General features: G+C 56.3%; 1 protein-coding gene across 1 annotated transcript; it reads left to right on the top strand.

Annotated features, from left to right (window-relative positions):
• Positions 1–3,145: 3,145 nt before the first annotated feature.
• Positions 3,146–11,285, top strand: Ube2q1 (ubiquitin conjugating enzyme E2 Q1). The gene is made up of 13 exons (XM_004871344.3): positions 3,146–3,545; positions 5,875–5,979; positions 6,301–6,405; positions 6,972–7,022; positions 8,520–8,660; positions 8,865–8,949; positions 9,215–9,275; positions 9,411–9,501; positions 9,612–9,670; positions 9,760–9,808; positions 10,024–10,119; positions 10,421–10,487; positions 10,821–11,285. The coding sequence occupies exons 1-13, from the start codon at positions 3,225–3,227 to the stop codon at positions 10,850–10,852; spliced, it is 1,263 nt and encodes a 420-aa protein (XP_004871401.1). The 5' UTR covers positions 3,146–3,224; the 3' UTR covers positions 10,853–11,285.
• The last annotated feature ends 6,518 nt before the right edge of the window (positions 11,286–17,803 follow it).

The following is a 17,803-nucleotide window of genomic DNA, read 5'->3' as shown; positions in this document are numbered from 1 at the left end:
GGGAGGTATAGGGGGATAGAAAGGAATAGAACCACAGCAAGACCAAAACCCAGCAGGAAAAACACTAAATCCTGTAGCTCCAGGCCCAGCAACCAGGGTAAGATGTAAATTCCAAATGGCTTGGGCAGTCCTGCCCTTATGGCTTTGCTGGTTGCAGCCCTCATGGCATCTCCCTTGGGCTGGCTTTACTCACTCCTTGCAGCTTTCCTCAGACAATCCATGTTCCTGGCTTCTCTGATTTCCTGGGGTCTCCACTGTACTTTCAGCTTTACATGCACAGCTTCACACACTGCCTTCTCAGGGGCACACTGCCTACCTCCCAGGCCTTCTTCTGAAATCTGAGTGGAAGCCCTGACTGCACAACTCCTGCACTCTGCATGCCCATAAAACCAGTGCCATGTGGATGACATTAAGGTCTGCCACCAGCTGGAGCAGCAGCTAGGGCCCCCTTGGATCATGGCTGCAGAGGCCTATGAGCTCCTGGATGGCTGAGCACTGTGAACTGAATCCTGGGGAATGCATTCTCTAGATGGCTCTCCTCAAGCAGGATGCCCTGGGGCTCTCTTCTCAAAGCAAGGTCTTTCACTTTTGCATCCTGTGAAGGGTAAGGTCTTGCTGCTGCCCTCAAGGACATTCATTATCCTAGCTAATATTCTCAGCAACCAAGCTCTCCTCAGAAAAACTCTACAGGACCCAACTTGAGCAAAGCTTGCATTCTGGCCACTAGTAATATTTTTCAAATTACTCAGCTCTGTGTTTTGGTCCTGCTTTCCACTGTAGATATGGGTAAAATCCACCAGCAGTTCTCAGCCCTAGCCCTAACACTGGGCTACCTTGAAATTTCCTCTACCAGATTAGTCTGCTGCCCTTGTTTTCCACAAAGTTTCAGGACATGAACAAAATATAGACAAATATTCTGCCAGAGTATAATACACATGGTCTTGAGTCTAACTGCCAACGGAGTCCTGTTACCAACTGAAACCTCCTAACCCTGGCCTTTATCATCTTTTCTAGTCACACTTTGGTCTTCTAAGCTCTGACCAAAATCTCCCATCAAGCTCAGCTTACAGCATGCTAGAGCTTCTCTAGCCATCATCTCCAAACCTTTCCACATTCCCCCACAAGCCATTTCCAAAGGCCTCTGAACCACATGGCCAAGTATAGTCATGACAACTCCTGGTACCAATATTTGTCTTATTTTTTTATCCCTGAGACACAACATCTGACACCCACAACTTAAAAGGAGAGATGTATTCTGGCTCATGGTTTTTAGAGGATTCAGTGTGCAGTCAGCTGGTTTCAAGACAGTGAAAGGGTCTGGAGAGGAAAGTTGTCTGCATCATCCCCCCTGCCCCCCAGGTGCAGTGGACAGAGAGAGACAGGAGAGAGGAAGATTTGGAGGGAGACAGACTCTTCCAGGTCATGCTACCAGCGACCCCACCCCCTTTCCCACCAGGCTCAACCTCCACCAGTACCCTTAGCTGTGAACTCATCTCTGGGTTATTCCACGAATGAGCACAGCACCCCTGGGAGCCAATCACCTTTTTAAAGCCCCGCCTCTAAGCACAAGCCCTTTGGAGGACATGCTAGATCTATACCCTAACAAGCACTTGTAAAACAAGGATACACATACTTATCTTGAAATATTGTTGGGAGTTTAGAACTATTTGGGAAATACCCTGGCTCAGGAAATGCTCAGTGGGAATTCTTACCATAGCCTTTTATGCTATCACCTTGTACACCCAAAAGTGACACGGAGCTAAATGTTATGCCACCCAGACAAGATAAACAGTTCCCAAGGGGACCATGGGCACGCACTCTCCTTAATATCAAACGGCCAAGGAAGGCCTTCCACAAATGCCATGGAATGGATGAGTATCTCAGCAAGGGAGCCAAAGTACACAGTTAGCTTCCAACAAGGGCTTATCATTACAGTCTAGATGAAAGAGGATGGTATGGCCAGTGGCTCAAGCTCCAAGTTAACCTTGCCGAATCCATCAGGCCCTACCACAGCCTGACACCTGCCCTTGAAAGAGGAGCTACCAGTTCGATTTCTGGAATCTCAGCTAGGTTTGTCCTTTGTAATACTGCCACCTAGCGAGAGCCTGGAGGGCCTGCCACTTATTCCCTAGAGCCGCCAGGACCACTGCGACACTGTGTTAGCTCTTTAGGCTTGGTATGGGGAACGGGATCCGCCTGAGTCTGTCCTCTTCGATCCTACTGACAGATTAATGGAGTTTTTTTTCCTTGATTCTGTGCAGGAACCCCACGCAATCCCTCTCCAACTTCGTCCAGACCCGGGGTTGGGAGGTGGGGGGAACCCCGGGGTCTGAAAAGCGCCAAAGGTCAGCTTTGACTACCCTGAGGGGACCTGGAACTCAAAACTCCAGTTTCCTCGCATCGAATCCTTGCGAGTAGGCCAAACGGGCAACCTCCTCCTCAAAGCCTTTTTGTACAGACGTGGTCACTCAGGCTCAGCGGGAAGTGGCTAATCCAGGCCGAACAAGGAGTCAGAGGCAGGGGCCAGGAGAAACGAAGCCTGTCGGGTCTGGGTTCCTGGTTCCTTCCCGACCACACGGCCCTCATTCAGGGGAGACAGCACGCGTACGGAGGTCAGAGGCCGGGGACCCTGCGCAGGGCACAGCGCGGCCCCGGCGCTGCGTTAAGCCCCTACGGCGGCAACTGCAACGCTTTCTTCTCGGCCCATTCAGAGCCCCGCAGGCCCACGGCTGCCCGGGGGCGGAGAAAGAGACCGAGAGCAGGAAGCGGAGTCCCGCGCGGGGAGACCCTGGGAGCACGAGGCGCCGGGTCACGTGACGGGGGAGCGCTGCGGATGGGCCGCGGCGCGCATACTCGCACAACGTACGTAAGGACGCACGGAGGCGCTCATAGAGGAGCCTGCCGCCCTGGGTCACGTGTGGAGGGAGACGGGGGAGAACAAGGGGCGGGAAGGACCGAGGGGCCACGTGCAGAGGGCCAGAGCTACAGGTCACGTGGGGACGGAGGCGGGGCCGCAGAGCAGGAGAAGGAGGGGCGCGCGGCTTCCGGCGGCGGGGAGGCGGCGAGCAAGGGGGGGCCGTCCCGGAGGTGGCGGCGGCGCCATCTTGGCGAAGGGGGGATCAGGAAGTGCGGACCGCGGCGGCGGCGGCGGCGGCGGCGGCGGAGCCCGGAGCGGAGGCCGGAGGCTCCCGGCCCGCCGGCCCCGGAGCGGAGCGGAGCGGAGGATGCAGCAGCCGCAGCCGCAGGGGCAGCAGCAGCCGGGGCCGGGGCAGCAGCTGGGGGGCCAGGGGGCGGCACCAGGGGCCGGAGGCGGCCCGGGAGGGGGCCCGGGGCCGGGGCCCTGCCTGAGGCGGGAGCTGAAGCTGCTCGAGTCCATCTTCCACCGCGGCCACGAGCGTTTCCGCATTGCCAGCGCCTGCCTGGACGAGCTCAGCTGCGAGTTCCTGCTGGCTGGGGCCGGAGGGCCCGGGGCCGCGCCCGGACCGCATCTGCCCCCTCGGGGGTCGGTGCCCGGGGATCCCGTCCGCATCCATTGCAACATCACGGTGAGGACCCTCGCGTACGCCTGTGGCGGGGTGGGGAGGGGGCTCGTCGGGGATCTGGGGCTCACCCCATCCGGCTCTTGGCAGTCGAAGGACTTGGGAGGCCAAAGCCCCTCCCGGGGCTTAGCTCTGTCTCTCCAGGTTACACTCGCCTTGCAGCTTGAGGTTCTGCCGTGCGCTCACACAACTATTGACCCCCCGGTAGCGAGGGATACCTCGACATATGGCTTGTCTACGGCCCCCTTCCACGAACTCGCCCACGTCCCAAGGTTCATGATCTTGGTGCCTTTGGCCTCCTGCTCCTTTACTTTGCTACCCAGAAATGCCCCTTCTTCGCTGCATTCTAATTACACGGTTGGAGCCTCTGCATTGACCCCAGCCGGAAGGACCTAGCGTGGAACTCTGCACGTTTCGGTGATGATCACTCTCAGCAGTTCCTTTGACTTAAGATGTTACCACCTGTGGGTTCTCTGTCAGGCATCCTTTGTGCAGACCCTCTTTGCTCTCAGTATTACCAAGTGGTCGTTCACAGTTCATTGACCACTTTGGCACTTTTGGATTCCCTTTTATTTTGGTGTAACTTGCAACTCTCCCTCAGCTGGTGGTAGTTACCACTCCTCTCCCTGTTTACGGATTGTCCAGCTGCCCAGGTTGTGGCCTTTCCTGGTAATGGTGGTAAAGTGATGGGTGTGGGCCACCCGTTTGTTGTGAGCAGTAACAGTTCCAATTCTCCCTAGCTAGCATTATCCCATCCTAAGTACTGTGTACTGGATTAGGAGACACCTTACAGTCTCTTGCTTTAGTCTACCTTTTTTTTTTTTTTTTTCTTTTTTGAGGCAGGGTCTCACTAGGTAGTTCAGGGTGTCCTTAAGTTGAAATGTAGCCCAGGCTGGCCTCGAACTTGAAGTGATCCTCCTGTTTCAGCTTCTCTGAGTGCTGGGACTACAGGTGTGTGCCGCCACACCCAGCTTATTCTGCTTTGAGAAGGGTTGGTCTTGGGTGATTGGGGATGTCTGGTCCTGTGAGGCCTAGCAAGTGTGTGCTCCCTGCTGTGACCATCTTCTTCCTGCTGGAGCAGCAGTAGGGCGCTGTCGGACAGTACTTTGTCCAGGCAGGCAAGCTGCACATGGGAGTAGCCTGGGGAAAGGCAGACTTGTGACTTCTGTGGTGCTTGTGGGCCTAGAGTCGGTTGACGTGATGTTTTCCATCCCTCTCCTCTATCAGACAAGGTCATGGTTTGGTTGGACGGTGCCCCACCAAAACTTGTGTCCCCTTTCTCTTTCCCCCTCCCCGGAGAAGTTACCATGGAAAGACCAGGAAGGGTTTAGTCAGGTTGAGACCTGAGCATTTTTCATATTTTTCTTCAGCATTGTGAGGGGTAGAGTGTGGCAGAACTAAGATCTCAGTAGTAGTGGGTAATGCTACCTTGGCACGTGTGGAAATCTTGGGATTTAGTTTTATTCTTGAATTAAGCTTCTGATTCCTTAAGGGTAGGATTTGCACCATCTAGCTGCACTGTCTGTTGCCAGAGGACATCTACTGTGTTTGTCTTTGGCAGAAAGTTAGTTTAGGGGTCCTCAGCCAGGTTCCCTTGTGGCCCCTATAAAGGAGACCCTTCTGAACTGGCCCCCTTGGCTTGGCAGGGGGGAGTCTGGCCAAGATTTCTGCATTCTGGCTCAGGAATGCCGGGAATGTTAGCAGCTAGCAGCGTAGGCTTCCTGCAGCCTGCCATGTGGATCCCTATAGCCCACGCCTGGACTGAGAAGGTGGCAGGTTCCTAAGGGAGAGGTGGGGAGAACTGATTTTTCAGGGACTGTTGGGAGCAGTGTGGGGAGAGTCTGCCTCCCTTCCTTTGCTCTGGAGATTCAGTTTCATTTTTGTCTCTCCTTCCCTGATGACCTAGAAGAGTCTTTGTGGGTTTTTTTTTCTTTTCCTCCCCCATCCATCTATGTAATTCTTTCCTCCCCTGACTCTGGAGTTTGGAAAGCAGAGGACTGGAGGACCCTGAGGTGGATATAGTTAGAGCTTCAAGTCTGGAACCTGGAGAGGCTGTACAGTGATGCGGGGTCCTCCGTGCCATTAGCAGTTGGGTTGTGCTACTTTCCCTGGTCTTTACTGTGCAGGAAAGAAGAAGCTACAGGTTGTTTCCCAGGAAAGGTCTTCCCGGGGAATGAGTCTCCAGGACTGGTCATCTAGGATTGGCTGGGGAGCTGCCTGGTTAGACACTGGCCTGCTGGGCCGGGCTCTTCTGAGGGCTAGGGCTTGGGGTGGGCAGACCAAATATGGCCTCTCCCGGGATCGCCCATTGTGACTGCTCTCCCTGCTCTCTCAGGAGTCGTACCCTGCTGTGCCCCCCATCTGGTCCGTGGAGTCTGATGACCCTAACCTGGCTGCTGTTTTGGAGAGGCTGGTGGACATAAAGAAAGGGAATACTCTGGTGAGGGACCATGGGCTAGGAGCACGCGTATCCCTGTGAGGCCATGTCCCAGGCACCCTGTTAAAGGGAGCTGCGTCTGGACAGCGGGTGATGCTGCAAGGTGGACACCGGGAGGCTGTGTGTGGGTTGCTTACTGAAGCCAGAGGCAGATTCCCGCAGTGGCCCCAGGATGGGCACACCAAGGGACTCACTTCCACAGCTGCATGGTCTGTCCCGTTTAGAGGACTAGGTACCAACTTGGGAACTTAGCCAAGGGCTCGTCTGTGCAGCCAGCGAGACAAGTGGGGAAGGAGAACCTGATGTCTCCGGTCCCCGTCCCAGCTTTTGCAGCATCTGAAGAGGATCATCTCTGACCTGTGTAAACTCTACAACCTCCCTCAGCATCCGGATGTGGAGATGCTGGATCAGCCCTTGCCAGCAGAGCAGGTGAGCCGCCTGCCGAGGGGCTTGGGCCCTGGGTACAGAGTCGCCTGGCAGAACGCTCGGTGGATGCTTGTTTATTGAGGCAGATCTCCAGTGGCTCCTCCCTCCCCACCTGCTCACAGACGCACGTGTGCAAGTCCCAGCTGCTCCTCTCCAGATGGGGACCTAGCTGCATGGAGCATGAGCAGCGTCACCTCTGTCCAAACCCGCTCCCTGGCAGTGTCCCTCAGGTTGACATTATCTTTAGCAGTGGCAGTGGGTGGCCATGGGGGACTCAGGTCCCTTGTTTAGAACCACGAATGCAGTGTCAGTCTGGAGAAGGCCAAGTGAAAGAGGGCTTCTTAGGAGAGGTAAACTGGGACCTAAGAGGTGGGTAACCGGAGTAGCTGTTTTCTTCTGTTGTTCTTTGGCACAGGGTAGGAGAATAATGGGCTGGTGGGGCAGTCGTTCCCTGGGAGATGGCAGCATGGCGGGCCAGTGCCCAGCCCCCAGACCTGGAGGCCGGGAGTGGGTCAGGGCAGGCCTTCCGCTTGGCTTCGGGGCTCTGATGGCCGTCTGCTCCCTTGCAGTGCACACAGGAGGAAGTGTCTTCAGAAGACGAAGATGAGGAGATGCCTGAGGTAGGCTTCTGGGGGGCGGGGTTGGTGGGAGGCTCTGGCCATCAGCAGCGTTGCGGACCCGGTCTAAATAGCTGCTCTCTGGAACTGGGCAGAGAAAGACGTGAGAGGAATATAGACAGATTTACTGACCTGGAGGAGTGGCCTGTGTGGAAGAGGAGACAAGACAGTCATACTCAGCCCCGAAAATAAGTACAAGTCTGCTTGAGCCAAATGAAAGTTTGATAAATTTAACTTCATGCAGCTGTATAGTTTAACTGACCTGAGTTTGCATCCTGGTCCCCTTAAATGGGGAGTTTTGTCTAATCTCACTTAAGCTGCAGTTTTCTTGTCTGTAAGATGGTGTTGTAATTTATACTGCATTTCTTTGTCTTAAAGATTAAATGAGGTATTGCACATAAAATACTTTATCATATTACACACTAGGACTGGTAAGTGATTTACCTAACATGTTGGTTGAAAACGTGCTCTTGTAGGATGTAATATAGTGGGAAAGAATTCAAGCTTCAGGTCCAGGCAGCCGGATTTAAGTCTCGGCTCCACTGAGAGCTCCGACTTTAGAAACGACAGCTGACCCCATAGACCTTAGCCTCCTTGGCTGCAAATGGAGATAACAGAATAATGATACGGCGCTTTGAAGAACAGAGTGAGCCAGTGTGTAGCGTCTAGAAGGGACACTAGCATGATAAGCGCTTGTTCGATAATAGCTCCTGATGGAATAACTGGGAGGTCACTGTGTCCTGCCAGAGTGGGGAGCACTCTGATCCCTTTGTTTCCCACCATGAATTAACATCCCGGGTTCTGTAAGTTGGCTGGCAGTGCAGGACACGGGCTCCTCCCAGGCTGTGCACAACCCTCCGCTGAACCCTGGCTTGAGGGGCTGGCCCTGGACATGGTCTCCCACTGCACAGGGAATGTGCTCAATTAAAGTTGGGTGAAGAAAGGGCTTATTTTGGGCTGGGGATGCAGCCCAGGAGCAGAGTGGAGTGCTCACCTAGCATGTGCAAGGCTGTAGGTTACCCCATTACCACAGAAAGAAAACTGATTCTGTTCTGGACCTACCATTTCTTTCTCTGGGTTCCCCATTTTCGTGTGGCATTGGGCGCCTCTGATTCGGGCCCAGTGTTTGTAGAGATGGCTCACGATCCCGGTTTGTCCCTTAGGCCTGGGGCCCTGAGCACCCCTGGGCACAGCAGTTTCACCTGAGAACCTGAGCATTCAGTCACAGTGCCAGCAGAGTCGTTCTGCTGGGAACCATGGACGAGTTTCTGCTTCCGAGGAGGTCCTGGTCCTGGCTGTAGCTCGCTGCCTAGCTCAGGAGCTTTGCTCTTCAGACTGGGGTAGTGGGGCTGGGAGCTTCTCTGGGAGCAGGAAGAGTATCCTGCTGCTAAGACCGCTCCTGACCTGCGGCCCCAGGCCAAGTGGGGCTGGGAAGGCAGCAGTCCTTACCCTCGAGCTATACTGTCTTCTCCTGTTCCACTCCCACCCCCGGTGCCGCAGGACACTGAGGACCTAGACCACTATGAAATGAAAGAGGAAGAACCAGCTGAGGGCAAGAAGTCGGAAGACGATGGCATTGGAAAAGAAAACTTGGCCATCCTTGAGAAAATTAAAAAGAACCAGAGGCAAGATTACTTAAATGTACGTGCCGTGCAGGGAGCGGCTGGGTGGGGTGGGGCCCTGGCTGGGAAGTGGCATCCATCCCATCACTAGGGAGCTGCCCAGTGTGGGGGCGTCCACCCTCCTCTGGCCCTGGGCGAGCTGCGAGACTCCCCGAGTCTGCCCCCACGGTCCAGCGTGTGCTTCCAAACGCACAGCTGAGCGATGTCTCCTCCCTCCCTGCAGGGTGCAGTGTCTGGCTCGGTGCAGGCCACTGACCGGCTTATGAAGGAGCTCAGGGATATATACCGGTCACAGAGTTTCAAAGGCGGTGAGTTTGCCTAGAGGGGCCTGGATGGGAGTCCATCATAAAGGATGTGATATAATGGTGGCAGGAATGGGGCATTCTGGGACACAGGTGCTTCGGAGTACTGCAGGCCAGGCCTGGAGCTCCTCAGGCCAGGGGCCTGGGTTGGGCTGTGTGTCCATCTGGGGCACGTGTCAAGCCTTTGAGCTGCTTTCCGTCTTGGGAGTGGGACCTGCATGGGTGCCACTCGGCCCTGGACTGTCCTAACACTGAGCTTCCCTCCTCCCAGGAAACTATGCAGTCGAACTCGTGAATGACAGTCTGTACGATTGGAATGTCAAACTCCTCAAGTGAGTGGGGGTCCCAGGGAGCTGGGCAGTGTGGTGGAGCGGCTGGCTCTGGGATCTCCAGGGTCCCAGGAGCGGGTGTGGGTGTGGCGTGGCCATCTGTGCCAGCAGGAGCCTGAGCCCAGGCCTGTTACTCAGAGTTGACCAGGACAGCGCTTTGCACAATGACCTCCAGATCCTCAAAGAGAAGGAAGGCGCCGACTTCATCCTGCTTAACTTCTCTTTTAAAGTGAGCCTTTGCCCGCGGCCCTCCCTCCCTGGCCTAGGTGTCCTCGTGGCCGGAAGTCCTTTGTGCGCTCTGCCTTCCCTCATTGTCCCCTTCTCCCTTCCTGTCTTCAGGATAACTTTCCCTTTGACCCACCGTTCGTCAGGGTTGTGTCTCCAGTCCTCTCCGGAGGGTGAGTGGCTGGGCCGGGGGAAGAGGGCCGCTCCTGAGGCAGGGGGAGGCAGGGCCTCGGGGCTCGGCTCACTGACCTTTCTGGCACAGGTATGTTCTGGGCGGAGGTGCCATCTGCATGGAGCTTCTCACCAAGCAGGTGAGCCTGTCTCCTGCTGCTGGCCTGGGGGTGTTGGCTGAGCTCCCCCTAGTGGACCCCAGGCACGGTGTGGCCCTTGCGTCTGTCGGGCAGACGGGGCGCTGTGCTGGGCTGAGGCAGGACCCTTCCGCAGAGGCCGCGCCGGCCTGGAGGACGAGCAGAAGGCTTCTCAGGAAGCTATCCCGACTGCTTGCTGTGTCCCTCCCGTCCCGCAGGGCTGGAGCAGTGCCTACTCCATAGAGTCCGTGATCATGCAGATCAGTGCCACGCTGGTGAAGGGCAAAGCACGAGTGCAGTTCGGAGCCAACAAAGTAAGGAGCCTGGGCCAGTGGGGCGAGCTGGAGCGCAGCGTGGTCTGGGCCACTAGTGGCCAGGGCTGCCCTGGGGAACCAGGAGGACAAGGCCCCGGGCTGGTGCTGCCGGAGGAGAGGAGCAGGGCTTTGGAGCCCCAGGCTTCCTCAGCCTTGCAGGTGCCCGGGTCGGCTCTGCAGGGGGGCTCTGCTCAGCAGAGCACCACACTGGGGCTGCACTGACTGGGGATGCGCTGGGCGGGATGCCTGGGGCGAGGCAGTCAGGCCCACCGCCTCGCCTCATCCGAGACCTCTCTCCTAGTCTCAGTACAGTCTGACGAGAGCACAACAGTCCTACAAGTCATTGGTGCAGATCCACGAAAAAAACGGTAAGGCCAGAGCTGGGTCCCAGGAGTCCGCGCTCCCGGGTTGCGGGCTCCACTCGAGCCGAGTGACGCGTGCCCCTTGTCTCAGTCTCGCTGCCGCCCCTTCACGGCCCAGCCCTCCGCCGAGCACCAGAGGGTGCTGCCCTCTTCCCGGCTTCCCTGGGCCCCTCAAGTTGGCCGCATTCTCGCTTGCTCACAGCCTGCAGGTGGGAGGTCTCCTCCCCAAGCGCTGCCCTCCCGGGGGCCTCCCGGGCTGTTGCTGTGGCCCTGGGGAGCCCCGGGGCCCCCCCAGGCAGGAGGCTGACGCGCGCCGCTCCTCCACCCCGTTCTCCACAGGCTGGTACACACCCCCGAAGGAAGACGGCTAAGCCCGAGCGCCCTCCTCCCGGCACCACTGGACCAATTACCTTTGAATGCTGTATTTGGATCTCACGCTGCCTCTGTGGTTCCCTCCCTCATTTTTCCTGGACGTGATAGCTCTGCCTATTGCAGGACAATGATGGCTATTCTAAACGCTAAGGAAAAAATTAAACACACAAACTGTTTCAAGTTCCAGACTGACTACAGACCGACCAACCACGTGCTGGACCCTTGCTAGCAGGCGTTCTTACAAAGAAACTCAAGCCTCTCCTAGGCTAGAAACTCAGCCGTGCTCCAGACTAGAGCCTCCTTACTTATGCTATGGATTTTTAATTTATTTTCTCCTATTTCATGTACACTGCTTTTTTTGGTTACAGTGTATGATGGATGTGTATGAAAAAATGTATCTTTGGGAAAACAATTACAGTTTGTTAATTTGAAGGTGCTGGTCTGGACTCATCTTTATTTTTATTCCCACTGCCCGTCCCACCCCCTCCCCTGACAGCATAGGAGGCCGGGCTGCCCAGGTCCTGTGCTTGGTGCTCTTCGAACCCGGAGAACTCAAGGAAGCGCCTGCCTGGGCCGCCCGGCTGGCTCCTAAGAGTCCTGGAGCGGCCAGCACCTGCCCCGTGGAGTGCAGACCTGGCCTGCTGTGTGCACTGCAGTCAGCTGGAATGGTGGGACTACCTTGCACTCCTAGTCTCAGACTGTTCAGATCTCTAAGAAAAAGAAAATATGGAGGCTCCGGAGGCTGCTTCGTGGACGTCCTACACCATGCGCGGCCGGGCCGGCCCTAAGCATGTGCAATCCTGACAGCGCGTGTGCCCACATCTGTTCCTCCTGGACACGCGCTGCCCAGGCACTAAGCTGGCCACCTTCCTCCTGTCTGGCCCCTGTGGCTCTGAGCGGCTGAGGAGGCTGATTGGCTTGGAGGATTGCGGGTTCTTCGAAGCCAGTCCCAGGTGGTGGGTCCTCTGGCAGCAGTGGCCCTTCGGCACCCGTGAGCTCACCCCAGCTGGAGGGCTCGGAGGTGAGCCAGCAAGGCTGCGGCACGGACTTGGAAGGCTAGGCTCGACGACTGCAGCTGAGTGAGGAAGCCCGCCCTGGGCAGGGTGGCTCAGGATCAGCCAAGCCTCCAGACCAGATAAAGCCGGAGAGGCCGGCACAGTTTCATGCGGTCCTGGGCGCTCCTGTCCTGCCTCCGCCCACCCCTCTGCATCCCTCTCCTAGGGGTTTGAAGAATGCCCTGCGGCTCAGGTGCGACGGGGAGCTGCTCGCCTGCCTGGTGCTACCAAGCTGCAGCTGGGATGGCGGGACTCCTCGAACCCCAAGCCTGTCACTGAGGCCTCTGGGCCTGCACCTGGCCGGAAGTAGACTGTGTTTTAGTAATGTGTACTGTGGCTGTCCTCCGTATGCTGTATTTTGTAATTATTTTTCTCATCTACCAAAGGATGAAACAAATAAAATTATTTAAATAGTTTGGTTCTAATAAACTTATTTAAGAAATAAAGGTTCGTGTTCATTTGACATAAAAAACTTACAGTTGCTATGAAGTGTGTCACCCTGACTCAGAAGATTCTCCATTTTCCTTGGCCTCCTTTGACCCTAAACTTAGGGTCTTCGTGAAGTTACTAGGCATAAAAAAGAGCCAGGTGTGGTGGCGCGTGCCTGTAACCCTCACATTCAGGGAGGCTGAGGCAGGAAGCTGGCCGTGAGCTTGAGGCCAGCCTGGGTTACATAGTGGGTTGAAGGCCAGCCTGAACTGCGAAGGGCAACCTTGCCCAACCCCCAACAAAGAAAAAAGCCCCATCATAGATAACAGGTTTTCTTCTTTCCAGTAAGAAGGCAAGGAGAAATGAGATCCTTGTCTACACTGTCACCTTCTGCCCCTAGTGCATTTGGCTCCCAGGCAGTTTGTGTGGCCCCAGCCCGGTTTTAAACGGCAGGGCAGGAACGGGGGGAACCGGAAGGAGCCCCTCACCAAGGGCTATGCCTTCGTTCCCTGCCCGGCAACAGCCTCAGTGCTGCAGCGCTCTCCTGGTTCTACACGGGGCGCAGGAATGTTAGGCCGGGGCTGCCCTGACAGCGTCTATAAGTGAGCAGTGTGCCGAGCCGGATCAAGGCAGAGCAGGAGCCCACCTTCCTCTGAGCGGCCTGGCCCAAGCTCTGCCCTCCTGCCAAGGCCCCCGATCCAGGGCCAACAGCGGGCAAGACCCAGGCTCTCCCCGGCGACGTCCTCTTCATGCTGTGAAATGCGGCAGGGGCCTCTCACTTCTCAGCTTTTCTGCTCAGGACCACGCAGGCGGCGACGCCCGACAGAGGCCCCGGAGGTGTGGGCGTCCTGGCCCTTGGGACGCGGCCGGCTTCGTGCAGTGACCAGAGGTGCCCACTGGGTGGTGCTGTCTGACCACCAGGCACGCGGTCTCGGGAGGATGCTTCCTCCTCCGGGGTGCGCGTGTCTGTGTGTGTCTGAGTGTGCGTCCGTGTCTCCGTGTGTCTCTGAGTGTGCCCGTGTGTGCATCTGTGTGTGTGCGCGCGCGTGCACCCTCACCACTGCTCCTGACCCCTCGCAGCACCCTTCCTCGTCCTAACCGCGTCCTGAGGGCCTCTCCATTTCCGGGACTTGGAAACCGAGGCCAGTGGCTGTCTAGACCTGAAGGAAGAGCACACCGCCCGAGCCCGGCGGCAGCGTCTCGCTGGCCCACAGGGCCCTTCTTCCTCAGACCCCCAAGGAGAGCTCCGCGTGCGGACCTCAAGAGCCAAGGGCCAGCAGCGGCTCCAGCTAAACAGTCTGACAGAGGCCCTTTGGATCTAGTCATCGCTCCCCAGTGACAGAGACGAGTAGAACCAGCCGCCTGGACCTGGATGGGAGGTGAGGTTTCAGGGCAAGCCTGCGTCACCACCGTCCTGCCCCAAGCCCCAGCCTTCAGGCCGTGTCTGCAACAGACCCAGCGCCGTGCACACTCGGAGGTCGAGCCGGGCCCCGGCCGCCGACTGAGTCTGCTGCCCCAGCACGGTAGCCTTGTGTCCAGGTCAGTCAGCAGACGCGGACCCTCCCGCACTCGGCTCCCTGAGTCTCTCGGAGGCCGCCTGCCCGGAACCACACGGACCCGAGCCCTGGGAGAGAAGCTGGCAGCCGTCGAGTCCCCAGGTCCCACCCGGAAGAGGATCTTGGAAGAGGATCTTGGATGACACTCGGAGGGCTTGTAGCCTCCAGGCTCAGCCTCTGTCTGCTCCAGGCCACCTCCCGCGGTGGACTCCTCCTAATGAGGGCAGGGTTTAAAGTGAAGACAGCTGGTGACACCGTGTGGCTCCCCGCCAGCCACACTGCCTTCGGCGCGCGCTCGGTGCGGACCTGCAATGAGCTGTGCAGGCCGGGTTTGTGTTAAGTGCGGCAAACAGACGTCGGCAAGCATGTGCCTGGCGCTGCCTTCAGCTGAGTGACGAGAGAGCTGCTCGGCGCACAGCCCAGTTCTGGGCTACCAGCTCCACCACGAGGAAGCCCGGCAGAGGGGACCCGCAGCGCGGGCACGGCGGCCAGGGCTGGGGCAGGGGTGACGCCCGGGGCCGAGCTCCCTCCCAGTGCCCCTCTCCCACCGGCCCCTCACACGCCCACCCACACTGCCCCGAGGTGACGTCCTGTCAGCCTGGCCCTTCTGAGCCACACCGTTTTTTCTCTTTTCTGCCAAGCGTTCCCACCTAAGGGCGCCACTGCCTCCCCACGGCCCGGCCGAAGTTTGCTGTCTGCCCCACAGCACTGGCCTACCTGAAGGGAGCTCACCGGGCCCGCGGCGGCACCCCAGGCCGCCCCCTCCAGGCTGTGCCATTTTCCAAGTTTTCCAACCAGGATGAAAGCGCTTCTTGCTAGGAAAACCCTTTGGGACAAATGTGCTATGTATTAGGATCCTCTTCTTTCTACCAATTGGAAGTCACTTTGTTGGTAGAAGAAAATGGAAATGAATTACATGTAATTCATTTTTCCCTGGGCTTCATGTTTCTATTACATTTAATTCAAGTTTTCTACTTTGCTTTACTCCTAAATATTTAATGTTCTTACACACTAACCCACAAGATGCAGGGCAGCAAGTGCTCCTCCTCAGCGTTCTCGGTGTATGGAGTGCGGCCCTGGACCTAGTCCTACTTGGTCTTCATAACCAGCCTGTGACGGGCTCGCTGCTAGTGCCCTCAGCACCAAGAGGCAGGAAAATAAAGACCAGAAAGGTTAGGGACTTCCCCAAGGCCACACAGCCCATTTAGGGTCTGCACTCAGGGCTTCGACTTCAAATCCTACGTTTCCCATTACATCGTGAAACAGCAGGGTTTAGTCTCAGGCTTTACCGCTATTTTAAAAAATAGGTAATTATTTAATAATATTTTTTGTATCTCTGATAGCAGGCATCAGGAAACTGCAGTCTTGGGCCAAATCCAGCTAATGCCTTTCTTTTGTAAATAAAATCGACTTGTGTCTCTGTGCCTTCCTTCTGCACTGGCAGAACTGAGTTTGCAGTGGGGCCGCACGGCCTTCAAAGCACAACAGATTTGCTCTCTGGCCCTTCACGGAAAGCTTTTGCCAACACGTGTTCTACACAATGGTTCTCGATTCCGGGTGGACAAGATTTAGCCAGAAAGTCTCTTTTGTTTCTTTTTTAACAATAAATTTCTTAGTCCCCCCAGATAAACAAAATCAGAATCCTTAGGGCTGGGACTAAAGCATCCATTCTTTTTTATAGGTCCACAAATGATTTTAATATATAGTCAAGGTCAAACACCACTGTTTGTCATGCCCTGCAATGCCAGCTGTTCAGGAGGCTGAGGCAGGAGGATCACTGGTTTGAGTCCAGGGTGGGCATCTTAGCATGACTCTCTCTTGAAAATAAATAAAAAGAGCTGAGGATGTAGCTCAGTGGGACTGAGCTTGCCTAGTGTGCGTGAGGCCGTGGTTCAATCCTTTGTACCATGAAAAAAAATCGGCAAATTCAGGAACCATGGTTTTCAGAAAACATGCTGAGAGTGAACGAAGCATCCCCTTCCCTCCCAACACAAACACAAACACCAGACTGACCACCTGCCAACACCGGCCCATCCGTGGCATTCAGTCACCGGCACCAGAGAGGATGGTCCACTGGCAGATACTGGCGCTATGGACAGGTCTCCTCCACCATCCTGAAAACCCAGAGACAAGCCTAATGACTTTCTTTTTCTGATACTGTTTAATAGTTTAATTTGTTTACTTATAATTTTATTCAATTATAGATTTGACAAGAGGCTTGGTACATTAAGCTAAAATTGCCTCCTGCCCTGTAGGGACTCTTGCATCTCATTTAAAACAATGAAAATAACTTATTAGGAATTTTAATTTCAAAAACATTAAATGTTTATTATGGAAATATTTTTTAAATGCAGATAAGCAAAATAGGGTATCATCCATCAAACACCAGACGTGAGCAAGGCCCATATCCTATAAAGGTCGTGGCTCAGGCTCAGCTTGCTGCTTGTAGTCTGTTTCCTTAGCAGAGCAACCCTTCCACGCCACAGAACGCCATGTGGATCCACAGCCTGCTGTTCACTGCCGTGCAGCGATGCAACTGCTGGACGCCCCAGCGCAGGGGAGGCCGGGGCCCCTCGCTGCTGGTGACCTGCGCGTCGCTTGCCTCCTGCCAAGCTGTGGGCCGTGGCCCCGATGCCCCACACACTCCCTGGGTGACAGCCTCACCAAGACTGTTGGAGGGAACCTGAGGAAAGAATTTGCTTGGCCATGTGAAATTCACATTTTTTTGCAGATAAAAATGGCCTAACACCAATAATTGCAATGGCACAAGTGAGCGTGGGCCCGTCCTTGGTGTAGACTGGGTAGATTCGCACAGTGATCAAACAGGAGCCAAAACTCCAACTAGAGCTGGGGGGGGGGGGGCTGTGCTTTAGAAACCGGTGAATGACACAGACGAGCACGCGATGAACACAGAACGGGAGGAGCCGCGGCCCCCGCCTGACACCTCAGACTCTGTCGCAGGGCACAGTCACTGTCCTCCAGCCACTGTCCCTGCTGCCACCCCGTGGCCGACCTGGCCCGGCGTCTCCTGCCCCAGGCGTCCTGCTGTCCCCGGTGCCTGTGCTGCTGCCCGTGCCTGTCACCAGCTCCCCCGAGGCTGCAGGCGCCCCTGCTCTGTGAAGGCCCGGTCTGCTTCGCTGACCAGAGAAGCTGCCAAGTGGGTGCTCCGCCGCCTGGGGCCCTGCCCCGCTGGGCCTCTGCACTGTGGCCCCGCTCCTGCGTCACCGTCCTGATGGGTGCCAGCGGCCGCCTGCCCTCCCTCTCCCCAGACCCCTCCTGCCATGGTGGACGGTCCTTTGTCACGGACTCACCCTTGCGCCCTTCACACCAGGCATCCAGCTTGCACCTGAGCTACACAGCATCCCAAGCACAGCGAAGGTGGATGCAGGCCAAGGCCCAACTCTGGATCTGCAGGGAGGGAGGGAGAGAGAGAGAGAGAGGGACCACCGTGCCACAAGAGCCATAGCCCTGCACAGCTGGCAGGCACACTCCACCACCTCAGGGACGTGGCAGCAGGCAGCCTGGCCCCGCCAGGGTCAGAACAAGTCCCTGACCAGCAGCAGCAGCGTCCCTTCTCCTCAGCCTCTTGCGGGTCTCCCTGAATCTCCCCATCTCCCACTTGCACTTTCCTGGGCTTTGACTTGCATGAAAACCAGGCCAGCCGTCCAAGACAGAGCATCACCCATGCCCGGCTGTCCCGCCTCTCAGGGAAGCCCACCCTGTGCTGTAGGGTGCATTTTTTCCCCCTTTTCCTATTTTTACTTGGCCCAACTCACTAGGCAGAGGGGCCCCTCCCTGCCCACCCAATCCTTAGTAAATGTAAAACTTTGCCAGCAAAAAAAAAGTGTCACTTTTTTATGACAGCCCTAACTTGACTTTCTACTTTCTATATTTCTTTTAGATTAGAAAT

This window comes from Heterocephalus glaber, unplaced genomic scaffold, assembly GCF_053883595.1.
Source record: "Heterocephalus glaber isolate CG9 unplaced genomic scaffold, H.glaber_assembly_v1.0 deba00001795, whole genome shotgun sequence".
Taxonomy (NCBI): Eukaryota; Metazoa; Chordata; class Mammalia; order Rodentia; family Bathyergidae; genus Heterocephalus; species Heterocephalus glaber.
This window is presented reverse-complemented; position numbering and strand designations above follow the sequence as displayed.